Raw genomic sequence first — 14778 nt, 5'->3', positions numbered from 1 at the left:
TTCGACATCGAAATCGGGTTTCTGAAGTCGTAATACGAATTAAAAAGTGAAGGAAAAATTTCTTATGGAATTTGAGAGAACGAATTTTAAAACTAACCAAAATAATAATTAAATTATTATTTTGGCATTGTGCTGGTGGAAAAAAATCATGATATTTGGATTGGGGGTGAACAAAAAACGTAAGATCAATGCAAGTCGAGTCATCATTAGTCTTTTGTGAGACAATATAACTCATTCATTACAATTAATAGATCTTTTATGAGATAATATTACAAATCTTGAGTTAATATATCCATATTTACAATAAAAAATAATATTTATAATAAAAAATAATATTTTTTCATGAGTGACCCAAATAGAATATCTGTCTTATAAAATTAATCCATAAAACTGTCTGGAGTTTTTGTACAGGAGAATTCGAGGAAGCTTAGGCCTTAGACATATTATAATCCAAGACAACTTTATGAAACATATAGCCGATAATACTGTATTGACTCCCACCCAATAAATTATATTCTAATAAATTAAGGATGATCTAGAGAATGGGTGGCGATATAATTATTAATCATAATCAAGTTTAGGTTCGTCATAAAATTTAGCAATCGTCGATGCAAGTTCATCCGTTTCCAACAAAATTTTAATGGTAAATTGAGCCGGTTGAGACAAAAATCTGATCACCCCACAATTGTTCTTTCAATCTCAAGAAAGAAGAGCTGACCAAGAATAAATATTATAAAATTCTGCTTCCTGCCTCACCAACCAAGAAGTAAGAGCTTCAATAGAGCCATGCGAATATAAAGACCATTCTTTGCTTGTCTAAAGTATGCAGCCCGTGGATCGACGTCGACATCAACAGTGATCTATTATTAATCAAGAAATAATCATTAAAAATGGGGTCTAAGGGGACGTGTTGTTTGAAACAGAATCATAATGGAAGGTACCAGTGAAGCTGGAACTAGAACCTAACCTCATCAAGCCTTGGTAGCGGATGCATCACAACGGCGTGTTTCTGCATCACATTAAGGATATTCTGATCCACTATGTACTTTCCCCGAGCTTCTTCATAGAGATCTATTCTTTCCCCGAATCTTTCACGTTGGATGCGAGTTTGGTATACCACATCACATTTTGAAGCAACCTCCATTAAATCAGCACTTTCTTCCCATTCAACTCCCTTAGATGTCAGATAATCTTTGATGTCATCCTGAAATTGGAATGGTAATGATATACCAATGAGTTCACAAAGGATTTACTAATACGATCCCATTTACAAATTTACTTTTCATATGCTTAAACCGAAAATAGGTTCTTATAACTCCAATCGGTTTCACCTTCATCTTTACTACTTCAGGCGACACGAGGTAGAGCTTAACATCCTTGTACTTGGCGAGTAAATAGGCAAGTGATCGAACTGTTCTTCCATAAGCAAGATCTCCAACAAGTCCAACTTTGATGCCATCAATTTTTCCTATCTCCCTTTGAATAGTGTACACATCCAAGAGGGCCTGTTCATTGCCATAAAATTAAAAAGTGCAAATTCTACAGTAAACTTTATGGTACATAATACGTTTTGATTCGCTAAAGTCCTGTTCAAGCAAACAGATAAACATTATGTGCGAACTGGCGCCACAAGTTACTACTGCTTCCTTTATCCGTGGAATATTATTTATATGATGTACTTTAATTTTTTTGTCACGAGGACCCAGACAAGACAGACGGACCATAAAGAGAAACTCATGCGGAAAGTTTAAAGTCATCACAAGTTATAACTGATAAATGCCTCCAGTGGCAACGATCATAATTTGTAGCTAAGAACTGCACCATGGAAAATATAAGGTTAAACGAAAAGTTCTTCATAATTGTTGTCTCATTACAGAAGCTATTCAGAGACATTTTTCTTGATACAACATATTAAATACTGATATAAAATGTTTCTAGTCCAAAGTCTACAATCAGTTCATCGTCAGAGCCAAAATACAGACTACGAGCTACACAAATCCACACATATAAACTAAATTCTGGAGATGCATCTTTACTCCCAAACAAACTGGGATACATGATTCTCATAGATATTCTTGAAAAAAGGATATACCTTTTTCTTCTTCTTAAAAGGGGGTCAGTTTGGGCCTTTGGGGTTGTCAATAAGCCGGTTCATATGTGATATTGGAACATATTTTAGAGAGTTGACAAAAGGATAGAATAAATTGGTTTTCATAAACCCGAACCCAATGATATGGTCGATCTAAAAAAAATTGGGTACCTGAGTTGGATGCTGTCCAGGGCCATCTCCGGCATTAATAATTGGAATACTGGCTGTCGCCGCTGCCCTCCTGGCAGCGCCACTTTCAAAATGTCTAATCACAACTATATCAGAGTACCCTTCAACTGTTCTTACTGTATCTGAACCATAAGGAAAAATCAATGTCAATGGTTAGTAATGATTACTCTAAGTTAACAAATCTACTGAATACCTTCAAGTGTCTCTCCTTTTGCTGCAGACGAGAACTCGCGAGCATTTTCTGTTGTCAAAACTTCCCCACCCAAACGTTTCATAGCAGATTCAAACGAAAGCCTAGTTCTGGTCGAGGGCTCGTAAAAAAGAGTGGCCATCAGATACCCTTTAAGAATTCGGGCCCCAGATGTGTTTTTCTCAATTTTCTCCATTTCTAGTGCCACTTCAAATATGGCATTCAGAGTGTCTCTATCAAATTGCTGAGCTTCAATGACATCCTCAAGGTGAAACTTATTCCCAACATCAAATGAAGGTTTAATCTCAACTTCCAATAAACTGCATTTGACGCGGCTCGTGTGAGACAACTTACCCCATCTCGGGTCAACTGATTTCTCATTCCACGACACCCATGACTGTGACATGTCAGCTAACGAAGATGGTGAAATTGAAAGAAATTTTCGTTTAAAGCAACCGCTAAGGTAATTGAAATTAAAATTCCCGTTGTTTTTTGCAGCCTCTGGAACGAGACAACTTCCATTCACAGTCCATTTCGAAAATGAGTAAGACAATGCCATTGCAACAGATAGAACCACCTGACTAAACACATCATCATCATCATTATTAAAGAAAACATCTTTGAATGAATATTTCCCAATTCCTGATGGTTTAACTCGCAGTGAATGGACCTTTCACATCAAATATTTAAACATTATACAAACATAGATTAACCAACCATATGAAATAATTGAACATTATATCTCCACATCAAATTAAGCGCTCTGCAACTGCACAAGGCATCAATGCCAAAAATGAAACAAACTCATTGAACTCGGTAGCCAAAATGAACTCTATAAGCTTCAAAGCCATGATCTTTCTCTTAAAAATGAAAGCAACTTAATTCTTATTTACAAAACATAACATAAAAACAGTGAGAATGAGAAATCCGAAATCCGAAATAGACTTACCGAATCTGTGCTACGTATGTATATTTTGGATCCCTTGGATGTCGAGAATCGACAAGAGTCTAGGGTTTTAGCAAAACTAAATTTTGTGCGAGAAATAAAATGGAGCGGACATTTGGAGGCAGCGATACAAAACTCTTCATGTCGTTCGGGAAAGAGACGAAATATCTACTGTTAATTAAACTGCCGTCCCCAAACTTTGGCCAAATTAGCAAAATGTCCCAACTGCATATGTTTGTAAGTATTTTAAAAATAACGATTATAAACTTTTTTTAAATAAAATTTTACAAATTTTTAACGAAAAATTCGACAATAACTTTTTTAAGCGCTTATAAAAAGGGAATTTGCAGAGAGGTTATTAGATTATGAAATATTGTAAAGATGTAAGAGTTATTTATTTTTTAACTTCGTTCAACACTTTTTTAAAAAAAATGACCTCTTTAAGTGTATTTCAAATATACTCGACGAGATCATTTTCTTTAAAAAATGGTTGACGGAAATTATTTAACCACTTTTCCTCTTTTTAATTCCCTTCATGAAAGACAAGAGGAGGAGATTGTGCTGAACCAACAATCTTTACATGCAAACCACACTTATAATTTCTTCACAGGAATGGATCATCCCAGCATCCAAAGACAAGTAATATGTAACAAACATACAGAAAAGCATACCGATGAATAAAACAGACTGACGGCAAAAACCAAAAGAAACACACAGCAATCACAGACTTGTTGAGACAACTGATAAACCGAAATCTGAGCTTGGAACCAAGGAATTCTGCTGCTACACAGGCACCATATCAGGATGAGAGGTGCCTTTGAGATCCTCCTCATTTTCACGAGATAGAGGGGCGACAGCTGAATCCTCGGTGATAATATTAGCTTCGTGGGTACAGCAGCAAATGGATTCAAATATAAGCTCCTTCACTTCTTGGAACCTCTCTTCAGAAAGGGAGACCTCAGCCAACAGCCTCCAAGCATTTTCTGTGGATGCCTCCTCATAATCCTTCTTTCGTTTCAGTACCATATGTCCACTAATCTCCCACACTGCAGGATTGACTTGTGTGTTGAGTAGCTCGGAACTCACTTCCCCTAAAGCAAGTTTCTCTGCATAGCACTGATTTTCCATACACGACTAAAAGTTAGCCTCATTGACTTGAACATGAGAAATGCATTCAAAAGGCCCTTGAAACTATATTACGATAGTGAAATCAAATATAATTTTACCTGCGGGAAGAGGAAAACACGCTTTCCAGAATCAGCAATTAGTACATTGTAAGGAACATTGTTCTCTTGCAAGAAAATACAGGCGTCTGAAACCACATTGGATAAGTATCCCACCTTATTTCCAGCCTCAAAAACAAGACCCCGCACAGGATAGTTAAGAATATCCGAGATTTTCACTCCACTTTTCATAGTGATTATCCTCTTCGAAGGAGTCCTTTCGACAGGGAAAGGTGCAGCTAAGTAATAGGCCTGAAAGTGGAGGTGATTGATGGTTGCAAATGCACCTAAGCTATTGTAACCCACTCTGAAGTAGGGGTTACCAGCCTCTACAGCCATAAGGAGAGCAAGCAAGAAGCTCTCACGATCAATCCTCTGAGGCAAGCACTCAAGAATCCGAGGAATCAGCAGCACATGTCCATATTCAATTGGACTAACCTGTTAAATCAATCAAACTAGGACGATTACCTATCATCAATTTAACAGACCAAAAAATCAAATGGAGCAAAGCAAAATATATCGTACGTTAATAGCCACGATGCTAGGCGAATTCTTGATATCAATTGGTGCATTCGGAAAGAACTGGACCTCATTGCTCTCACTGGCTTCAAATTGAAAAAGCATTTCTTCTTGCCCGATCATAGTGAAGTTGAACTTGTTCTGGTCGAAGGGTTGCAATACCCTATCAACACGAAACTCAGTAGGCCTCTTCTTGAGGTGCCTGCCCTCATTCAGCTGAGCAATGAACCCATAGTCCCCAGGAATCACCTATACGCCATTTTTATTCACAAACAATTACACCGAAAATGATAGAGATCAGACTTAAAAAATTCCTCAAAACAGGATTAGATCAAAGAAAAGGACAAAACCTTGGTTTCACAAGCAGTGACATCATAATGAAACAGACCTCTCAGCATACGCTCCTCCCACTGTCCACGAGAACAATAAAATTTATGACAAAATTAAAAATATAAAATTAACCCAATTTTTACCTCGCCAAGAAGAAGTGAGTCCAAGAAATCTATTGAAGGACCATTATTCCCAGAGCCAGCTAAACTCTTGTCACAGGGAAACTTGTTCACCGTCTTAAAAGCGTATAATGGCAGTTTTGCACCTGATAAAACAAGATCCCGTGAATTCCACCACAGTAACAAACAAACAAACAAACGAGACTCGCAAATACCACAGAAACAACCAAAACTACCACGAAGACAGCAGCTTCTGAGGCAATTGCGCCCGCAGCCACTAGGATAGCGAGCTACTTCCTCCGTTTCTGCCTTTTGGTAGTTGGAAACAACAGTAGGAACCCTCTTAATGCTGAGCACCATCTTAATATTTGTGTCTTTTAAACAATTCCTTTCTTGGTAGCTGGAAGAATCAAACAGATTCTTGATCGTCCTTGGTAGTTGGTAGAGTCAGACAGATTCTTGGTCGTTCTTGCTAATAACAGATATATTCTTAAACAAAGTGGTGAAAACCGGACAAATTCTTGATCGAATAATAGGATACTAAATCCAAAATTCGTGAAATTATTTACAGATAATGAGAACTAATAGAAGAAGTAGCCGCCGCCGGCAAGGAACAGCAGATCTGAAGGGCAGCCGCCTTCAGATGGTAAAGCTCCACGTCCGCCGTGCATCGCAGGGTTGCTCCCGATTATGCAGCCATTGCGTCGTACTTCTCGGACATGTAAAACAGCGCGGCTAACTCCGATTAAAGCCGTGATTGTCGACAACTTTTCTTCTTCGGGTATTACCCCCTTCCAAAAAAATAGAGAAAAACTGAGTATTTAGAACCTTTTCACTTAAAATCAGAGACAGCCTCAGCGGAAAAAGGTATGTAGAGATGGCCACGGGATTTCGCGAGGAAGGACTAAAAGATTACCGGAGTTTAGTGAAGGGAAGAGGAAATCTAATACCATATATATACATAGAGAGAGAGACAAGGGAAGCAGTAACGTAAACGATCGCGTTTAGAGCACTGGCGTGGTCTCCTTTCGTGGAAACTTAGATTAAAATTTATTTTTAATATTTTCAATATAATTTTAAAAATGAATTTGATGAGATTAATGTCATGAAATAATAATAATAATTGCTGGCATGTGGGTAATATATAAGAATATATATGACAGTAAGTTTATCGTGTGAGATGATCTTACACATTTATATATACGTGAACAGTGATGGAGCCACATGCATGAGCTCGGATGATCCAATTTTTTTTAAATTTATATGTAAATTTTGTATAATTTTGGAATAATATGATATTAGGTCGGGTAGATCAATTTAAAATATTAAAAGATTCTAGAGTTTAAAATTTTAATCGGGCAAAACCATATTTCTGGCTCCGCCATTATCCGTGAAACAGTTCAATGAAATTGATACATATAATAGAATATAATATTTTCCATGCGTCGAATTTAGATAGACAAATCCATATTTACAACATGCTTCAACAAAATTAGGCAAATCCACTTGCAAAATCTAAATCTTCCGTACGGGGCTTGGAAACTAATTTATGATAATAAAATTCTTACCAATATCTCAACATAACCATATGATAACATGTGTGGTGTCGGACAAAGGGCCGCCGATGAGTACGAAATGGTCCAGAGGCTCACGTAAAGGCCCAATTTTTGCTTAATAAACGTGGCCGACAATGTCATCGACTAATTAAATTATTAACAATAACATTTTTACATAATTTAAATTCAATTCAATACAGTCTAGCTAGTAACTGTCTTGGCGAAGAATTCCGCAAACATTATATTTTATGTTCTTACTTTGTCAAAGTTATTTAAATAATTATGTTTATCTTTGTGATTATAAAATTATCATATATAAAATTATCTAAATATAATTATATTATCTATCTATACTATATATTAAGTTTGGGCCTAATAGAGATAAAATGGGACACCAAATTTTCTTTCCAACTTTGCCCTTATGTTAGATCAATATAACAATTTTTTTTAATTTCAACAAACACTTTTTTTTTATTTTTTTAAATTTCATCAATTCAAAGCACTTTAGTCCCTCGATAATTTGTCAAATTTTCTCTCAGTAATTATAAAAAAAATTGTACACATACGTACCGTATGTGCAGAGTAACTAGTATAATTAAAATGTGTATTTATTACAAATAAAACGAGAAAATTAGATTTCATGAATGATAATATTTTAATATTAGGAGACCGTGTCAATAGTTCACCAGAAATTAGGGTGTTCAAATTTCAGATAAACCGAAAAAATTGAAAATCCAAATCCAAATTTAAAAAATAACCGAAACGAAAGCAGAAAAAATCGAAAATGAAAAAATCGAAAAAAACGACTGATGAACACTCCGTCCTACCCTACCTTAGCTGTGGGAAAGACGGAAAACGCACAATTAAGTTAGACCCAACTGCAACCAGCGTGAATTCACCTTCCCCAAATCTTCTCCCGATCAGAAGTCCGAATCCCGATCCCGGCATGTCGCCGATTATCATCGCTCTATCGGAATCGGAAGGCGGATAAAATCATAATCTTTAAGTCAAATTCCGTCTTCGATCTAATTTCGAGGTGATGGCGGGCGTTATTGCTGCGGCAAGCCTCCGTTCGTCTATTGCCCCTTCCAACCTGCCTCTCGTCGCGTCCTTCCTTGCGTGTGCTGTCGCGCAGTTTCTAAAGCCTTTCACTACTTGGTATTTTTGGTTTTGCACATTCTTTCGATTCAAATTTTGGTGGAATATGATTTTGGCAGCTAAATTATTGTTATTTGTTTTCGAAATTACCCGTGAAAGTTGAAAAACTATATCTTTTATGGCGTTACATGCATGATTTGGTAAAATTATTTAATTTGTTGATTGCTGGATTATATGCGAGGCCGTGATAACTTTTTTCTTTGTAACTTGCATCCACTATAATATTTCCTATCCCTTTTACAATTTGTAATGGGTTTTTTATATCGTGTAGCTTAATGGACAGTGTATCATTCTGAAATTAAGGTCATTTCTTACCTGATTTTCTTGCTAATTTGAAATTATTGTCTCAGAGATTAGCACCCATGAGCAGTGATGATTTCTCGTGGTTTGTAAGCAAAATTGAATTTTATTTGGAGAATGCATGCAGTTATTTTCAAGCTTGTTGGGAAGTGTTGCTATAATTGAAGAAACAAACAAATTACATGTTTGAGTGGTTTAACATGTTATAATGTATATTAAATCCCAACAGGTTGCCAAAGCTCTCTAGTTTATTGTGGTTATCTGCTGCCTTTGTTTTCTTTGGTTCTTAGAAGGTCATAAATCTTACGGTAGCCTTATTAGCATCTTGCCTCATATGGGCAATTTTTAGTCACTCTTGTTATCTTGCGGTTTCTTGCTTGATCTTTCAACATTTTCCCTTAGACATGCAGGTTGAAGGATAAAAGATGGGATTCTAAAAGGATGCTGGGTTCAGGTGGGATGCCATCATCACATTTAGCAACTTTGGCGGCTCTTGCTACTGCTATTGGGGTGCAAGATGGAGCTGGGGAATCATCATTTGTCATTGCTATAGTCTTGGCATGTGTTGTATGTACTTTCTAAACCAGGTTTCCCTCATACTTTTTGCATTACCTGCTGTTTAGGTCTTTTTGTATAATTACATCAGATGGTACTGTTTGGTTGTGTATGGTTGATGTGTGGGATTTATTTTCACTTAAAATTCTCTCAGGATTCAAGATTCATAAATGATTGCCTGATCCAATCTCAGTTTTGACTTTTTTGTTTCTCAAGATAATTCATTACCTAAGGAGTCTGTCAGTAATAGAGATAGAGAATATGCCATTTGCCTTATTATAAGATTGTTTATTGATTTAATATCACATTTTCCTCAATGAAAAGAACATATACAACAGTAGTTTTCTTCTTAGGCTTAAGGTGTGGGCGTACTAAGTAATAACTGAACGTATTCTTTAGGATACTGGTTGCAATTCCTAAAGTTGTGTTCAGTTGCTGGATACATTAATTCTTATTCATAGTCTTTTCCTCTTAAAGAGATTGAGAATATACAAATATTTCAGTGCATGCTAATTTATTGTGATGTATCACAGGTAATGTATGATGCTACTGGCATCAGACTTCATGCAGGCCGGCAAGCTGAAGTAAGATTCTTCATGTTTATTATTGTTTCCTTTTCGCCTTTAGTTTCTTAAGGTAGTCGACTTCACTTTAGGTCGTTTGATGTGGCACATGGAGCTGAAATAATTGAGAGAACACTGCCTTATGATAATTGCTTCATTTTGCCATTTACATATACAGCATTAATTCACTCACATTTTAGTTCTGGGACTGATGAGATCATACTTATTGTCGTGTTTCTGCTATTTCTATTTTTATTTTGCAGTTATTGAATCAAATTGTGTGTGAATTACCTCTTGAGCATCTTGTTGCTAATGTCAGACCTCTTCGACACTCACTTAGTCACACTTCACTTCAGGTATGGTTAGTCATACTCATATTGTTTGTCATCATTGCAATATGTTTCTTATGCTACAAATTTGTCCCATAATGCCTAAGTTAATAGGGTCTTATCTGTTTATGTATTAAATTGTTACTCTTGGGTTTCCCACTCCTGGAAATCAGCCCGAGATCAAACATGCTTCTATTTATGATATACCTGCACTCTTTTTCAGCCAAACATATTAGTTGGCTTTGAAGCAGGTGAAAACGAATCTATCGAGGATTCGAGAAAATGTAATTAAATTTCATATTCAAGCTCGAGTTCATATTGTTTAGCAATCTCAGAACCCACTATTTTAAACTCGAGTTTGGCATGACTTAAAATTTGAACTCAAACTATATTCTTATGGTTTGAATTTAATTATCAAATTCTATTTGATACATGCTCAACTTATAGCTCGTGTTCGTTTGCTTTTAAGTTATAAATATATTTAGAAAAGGTTCAACGTAGGTATCATTGAAAATCCATGATTCAAATGCATCTACCAAATGAAACCTGTTAATCTAAAGGTATGCTAAGATTGTATGGATTTGATTTGCTTGTAGGCATTTGATTTGAATAACATTTGAAATTCATCACGAGTTAATGCTTGAGCTTGAATTGATAGGAATGAAATGGATTTGAAAATTCACTTAATTTACGTTCACTCCGACAAGTAAAATGGCCTTGAAATTGATAATTTCAAGTACCTCAATCAAAACACAATCTAGGACAATTCGCCTCCCCTGTCTTAGCTAATGCATTCTCTTTTGTACATTACAGTGGTCTTGTAAACTATAACTCACTGGTTTCATTTAGATATCTGAGCTAAATAAGCAATGATATTATCAAGAATCACTTCACTGCATTATTGCCTTGTCGTTCCTGAAGGTCGCTCGATTTATTAACTACAGGTTGCTGCTGGAGCTGTGCTAGGGTGTGTGGTAGCGTTTCTCTTGAGAATATCTACTTAAGAGTTTTTTTAACTTTTTTGACAGACTGCAAAAATGGCGCGCAATCTTCTGTAAAATTAAGCAGCCAACTCGAAGAATTGGTGATGTAAAGCTGTTGATGCAATTCTTGTTCCCAGTGGATGATACCCCTCTTGTACAAAAGTTGGACCCCCTATTTCAAGTATCTTGAATGATTTCAAAGGTTCATTAGCATTTTCTTGTAAAACCCACGCACTTCCTTCCCAATTGTGATAAAATTTTAACAAAAATTATGGTACATGTATTAGCTTGATAACATCTTTTAAAAATATCTTGATTGATATATTCAATCTCTTTTGATTAATAAATCAGTGGACCTGTGATCTTCATTTTTTTCCTCACTAGTGTACTTTTGACCTTAAAAGCCAAGAAATAAGGAGAAAAATATGCGTTGTCCCCGACCTTATCCCGATTGGAGAAGCAAGATATGCTGAAGATCCTGACGAAGGAGAAGAAGTTGGGGAGGTGATCAGCGGGCAGGAATTGTTTCAAAAAGCTGAGATTTTTATTGGCAATTTCTATAAGTAATTGAATATCCGGAACGTAATTATTGAACTAACTAAACTGATGGGCTACGTGATGTCTGGGGGCTGGTTTCTAAGCCCAAATTATTGGGCACGAATTTGGGCTACTTTAAGCTTTGGCCCAGCTGTTAATTCGCCTATCCATTTCATTGTTTATCTAGCTACACTTTTCGAATTTTTTTTTTAAAAAAAAATTTAAAATTCATCAATTAACTTTACCATGATCATTATATATTTTGTTGATTATCATGAATTTTTTGGTGTACGCTTTATGATCGAATTTTAAAAAATAGATATTTAAATGTGTTCGTTTTTTTTTTTTTTAAAATTGTGAAGTTGGTGGAATTGATGCTTGGGAGTTGGGATGGAAAATTTTCGTTTGGATGGGTAATAAAAATAAGCTTGTTTTATTATTTTTTTAAAAAAAAATTACTTAAAAAATATTGAGAAATAAATTGATGTATGTGACTATAAGCCTAATGTGTTGATTGGATGTGACTGCCTACGATTATGGAAAGGGATATTCTTAATTACATTGGATTTTTTCATTTGAATATTATTAATCGATCTTTAATTTGGCCTCAAATCACATCCAAACTTCGCCAAATATCAATAAAAAATTGAACTCTAAGAAAAAGGGAAAGTTATAATATTTTGAAAAATCGATAAAGGAAACTCTTTTGGTCTTCGATTCTTATATTTTATCACCTTTTTTCTCCTCGGGGGTTGGTGGGGTTTTTTTTTCCCACAATTAAACACGATCATTGATAAATAAAGCAATCCCGTATTACATAATTTCAAATCTAATTTATTTTACAATATAATCTAGTTTTTATTAAGGTAAAAAAAAAAAGAAAAAAGAAAACCCCCTTAGATCTTTAACATTCTCTAGGCCATTAATTTGTTTAAAATTTTTATGATAGAACGTTTGATATAAATTAAGTGTCCCTCGTGGTTTCCTTAAAACTTGTGTCGCATTTTTTTATGCCACATGAAATGCACGTAATCAAGGGCCAAAAAGAAAAAAAGAAAAAGAATACGATTGTCTAATATTAAAATGAAGACAATTTCGAAGATGACTTTGGGTTATAATTTTATTTCTGAATTGATATGAAACTCGGTCAATTCTACATATTTAAAATTAAATCCGTGTTACACCCCATTACCCAAATCTTTATATGTCTTGATTTTTTCATAAATATTTAAACGAATGGTGAAGGTTAAGATTGAGACTTGGACCTAACTCAATCATAAAAGTTAGCTTGTCCAAGCTCATAAATGCAAATCTCAGAAATTTTATCCAATTGATGTGGGACAACTAACACACCCTACTCACGTCCATGAATGAATATTTGGAGTGTTGAGTTTACAAATGACCCAAATATGAGCAGTACGGGTTACCCAATTATGGACATTCTAACACATAACGGTAGAACTTGAGCTCTGATACCATGTTAACATTGGAACTTGGACCTAAATCAGCCCCAAAAGCTAGCTTAAGGAAGGAAGATGTTTCAAGTTCCAATTGAATAATTAATTTATTATAATTTTAAATTGTATAAAAGTTAATTATCGTGGGCTCTTCAAGGACGGACAAATTGGCGTTATCTCACTCGTTTACTCATGAATCATATTATAGTCTATTATTATTATTAAAAAATAATAATTATTATTATTATTTAAGCTATATAGATAATTATTATTGCTAATGAAGACAATACGAAAAGAATGATACGTGGATAAAATTAATAAACATCTAAATTTGAAGTAAGATTGACGTTAAAAAATATTGACATTTCTAGTATTGAAGAAATTTCCGGCAGTGGTCTCTTTCATTACATGTAAAAGATATGGAAGAAATTTCTTAAAGAGTAACTCAAAATGACATGTTTTCGTGCCACGCCGTTGATTTTCATGATCACCCTTCTTTTGCTTTTTATTGGTGTTGATTTCTTTTGGAAGAACACAGCTCTTCCTTTTCATGGATGTAAAATCCTTTTTTCCTTGTATTTTGATTTGTACTCCAAGCTCCGATTATGGCTGACTTTGGAGATGTTTGAATTTCTTCTGACAGGGTTTCAATACTTTTCTGCTTCTGAAATTACTAGCTTCAGCGCTACTGGAAAGGCCATTAATAAAGCACCTGGAGACCTGGGATCGATGGCGTTTCATTTGTCAAGACTCGTAAAATCAGGTCTATATATATTCTTTCTGTTTCTGTCATTTGGTTTTCTTCTCTAAGTTTTCCACTAACTGGGAGAGATTTTTTTGAAAAAAAATTATGATACAGGAGAAGATAGAAGAAATCTTGAATGCACTGGGTTCGCATGTGACAAATCAGTTCGCTCTGTGGTCTGTGTAGCGAATCAGCCTGTAAAAATCGATACCAGGAACATGACAGTTTACGTTTCTTCAAACCAGACAACCAATCAAGAAATCATTATTCGGCCTTACGCGAAACAAGAAGATGAAGTACTCAAATCCATCACACCTGTTCATATTTTTCGACATGGGAACTTCACCAAATATCCTCCGTTTTGTGAATACAGGCACGAAATCCCTGCTGTACTTTTTTCGACAGGCAGCACAGGCAACGTTTTCCATGAAATTAGTGAAATAATAATCCCTTTATTCATGACCACGAAACAGTTCGAATCCCGGGTATTTTTCATCCTCGAGGATTACAAGCCATCTTTCATGGCCAAATACGGCAAGGTTTTGTCACAGTTATCCTCTTTTGAGGTCATGAATCCAGCTTCAAATGGAAGTGTCCACTGTTTTCCAGGTTCAGTTATTGGTGTTAAGTATAACGACAATTTGGTAATGAAGTCCAGTGAAATTCCGGGGGGATATTCAATGTCAGATTTCAGACATCTTCTCAGACAATCATACGGTCTAAGGTTCACACACGTTTCACAGATCAGCAAACCGAGGCTACTGCTGTTATCTCGTACCAACACGAGACGATTCTTGAACGAAGATGATATGATTTTGATTATGAAAGAGTTGGGATTTGAAGTAACCGTTGTTAAAAGATCGACACTCACCTCGAATCTGAACAAATTCACACAAATGATCAATTCTTGCAGCGTTTTGGTTGGAGCTCACGGGGCCGGACTCACAAATGAGCTGTTCTTGCCTTCTGGTGCTGTAATGGTGCAAGTAG

The 14778-nt window shown here is 35.6% G+C and overlaps 3 protein-coding genes and 1 long non-coding RNA gene across 12 annotated transcripts; 2 read left to right on the top strand and 2 right to left on the bottom strand.

Annotated features, from left to right (window-relative positions):
• Positions 1 to 536: 536 nt before the first annotated feature.
• Positions 537 to 3574, bottom strand: LOC140984154 (aspartate carbamoyltransferase 1, chloroplastic-like). 4 transcript variants are annotated; one of them, XM_073451387.1, is made up of 6 exons: positions 3418 to 3574; positions 2472 to 3049; positions 2261 to 2400; positions 1332 to 1505; positions 968 to 1204; positions 537 to 860 (listed from the first exon to the last, which is right to left on the bottom strand). In XM_073451387.1, the coding sequence occupies exons 2-6, from the start codon at positions 3025 to 3027 to the stop codon at positions 753 to 755; spliced, it is 1215 nt and encodes a 404-aa protein (XP_073307488.1). In that variant the 5' UTR covers positions 3028 to 3049; positions 3418 to 3574; the 3' UTR covers positions 537 to 752. The 4 variants fall into 4 exon arrangements, with proteins under 4 accessions (XP_073307488.1, XP_073307489.1, XP_073307490.1 ...); XM_073451388.1 differs by having other exon boundaries at positions 2472 to 3045; positions 3418 to 3571; XM_073451389.1 differs by having other exon boundaries at positions 3414 to 3559.
• Positions 3575 to 4070: 496 nt separating this feature from the next.
• On the bottom strand, positions 4071 to 6554 carry LOC140984153 (GDP-L-galactose phosphorylase 2-like). 2 transcript variants are annotated; one of them, XM_073451385.1, is made up of 6 exons: positions 5821 to 6554; positions 5630 to 5751; positions 5507 to 5566; positions 5163 to 5405; positions 4641 to 5075; positions 4071 to 4530 (listed from the first exon to the last, which is right to left on the bottom strand). In XM_073451385.1, the coding sequence occupies exons 1-6, from the start codon at positions 5963 to 5965 to the stop codon at positions 4198 to 4200; spliced, it is 1338 nt and encodes a 445-aa protein (XP_073307486.1). In that variant the 5' UTR covers positions 5966 to 6554; the 3' UTR covers positions 4071 to 4197. The 2 variants fall into 2 exon arrangements, with proteins under 2 accessions (XP_073307486.1, XP_073307487.1); XM_073451386.1 differs by having other exon boundaries at positions 5842 to 6551.
• Positions 6555 to 7994: 1440 nt separating this feature from the next.
• LOC140984109 (uncharacterized) lies at positions 7995 to 11415 on the top strand. 5 transcript variants are annotated; one of them, XM_073451309.1, is made up of 5 exons: positions 7995 to 8319; positions 9030 to 9186; positions 9708 to 9758; positions 10001 to 10093; positions 11011 to 11415. In XM_073451309.1, the coding sequence occupies exons 1-5, from the start codon at positions 8201 to 8203 to the stop codon at positions 11068 to 11070; spliced, it is 480 nt and encodes a 159-aa protein (XP_073307410.1). In that variant the 5' UTR covers positions 7995 to 8200; the 3' UTR covers positions 11071 to 11415. The 5 variants fall into 5 exon arrangements, 2 of the variants coding, with proteins under 2 accessions (XP_073307410.1, XP_073307411.1); XM_073451310.1 differs by having other exon boundaries at positions 11095 to 11410; XR_012176544.1 differs by having other exon boundaries at positions 8135 to 8319; positions 9022 to 9206; positions 11095 to 11406.
• A 1984-nt stretch (positions 11416 to 13399) lies between these two features.
• Positions 13400 to 14314, top strand: LOC140984110 (uncharacterized). The gene is made up of 3 exons (XR_012176547.1): positions 13400 to 13599; positions 13687 to 13806; positions 13903 to 14314. It is a non-coding gene; the product is annotated as an uncharacterized lncRNA (long non-coding RNA).
• The last annotated feature ends 464 nt before the right edge of the window (positions 14315 to 14778 follow it).

This window comes from Primulina huaijiensis, chromosome 9, assembly GCF_012295235.1.
Source record: "Primulina huaijiensis isolate GDHJ02 chromosome 9, ASM1229523v2, whole genome shotgun sequence".
In the NCBI taxonomy this organism is placed as follows: domain Eukaryota; kingdom Viridiplantae; phylum Streptophyta; class Magnoliopsida; order Lamiales; family Gesneriaceae; genus Primulina; species Primulina huaijiensis.
This window is presented reverse-complemented; position numbering and strand designations above follow the sequence as displayed.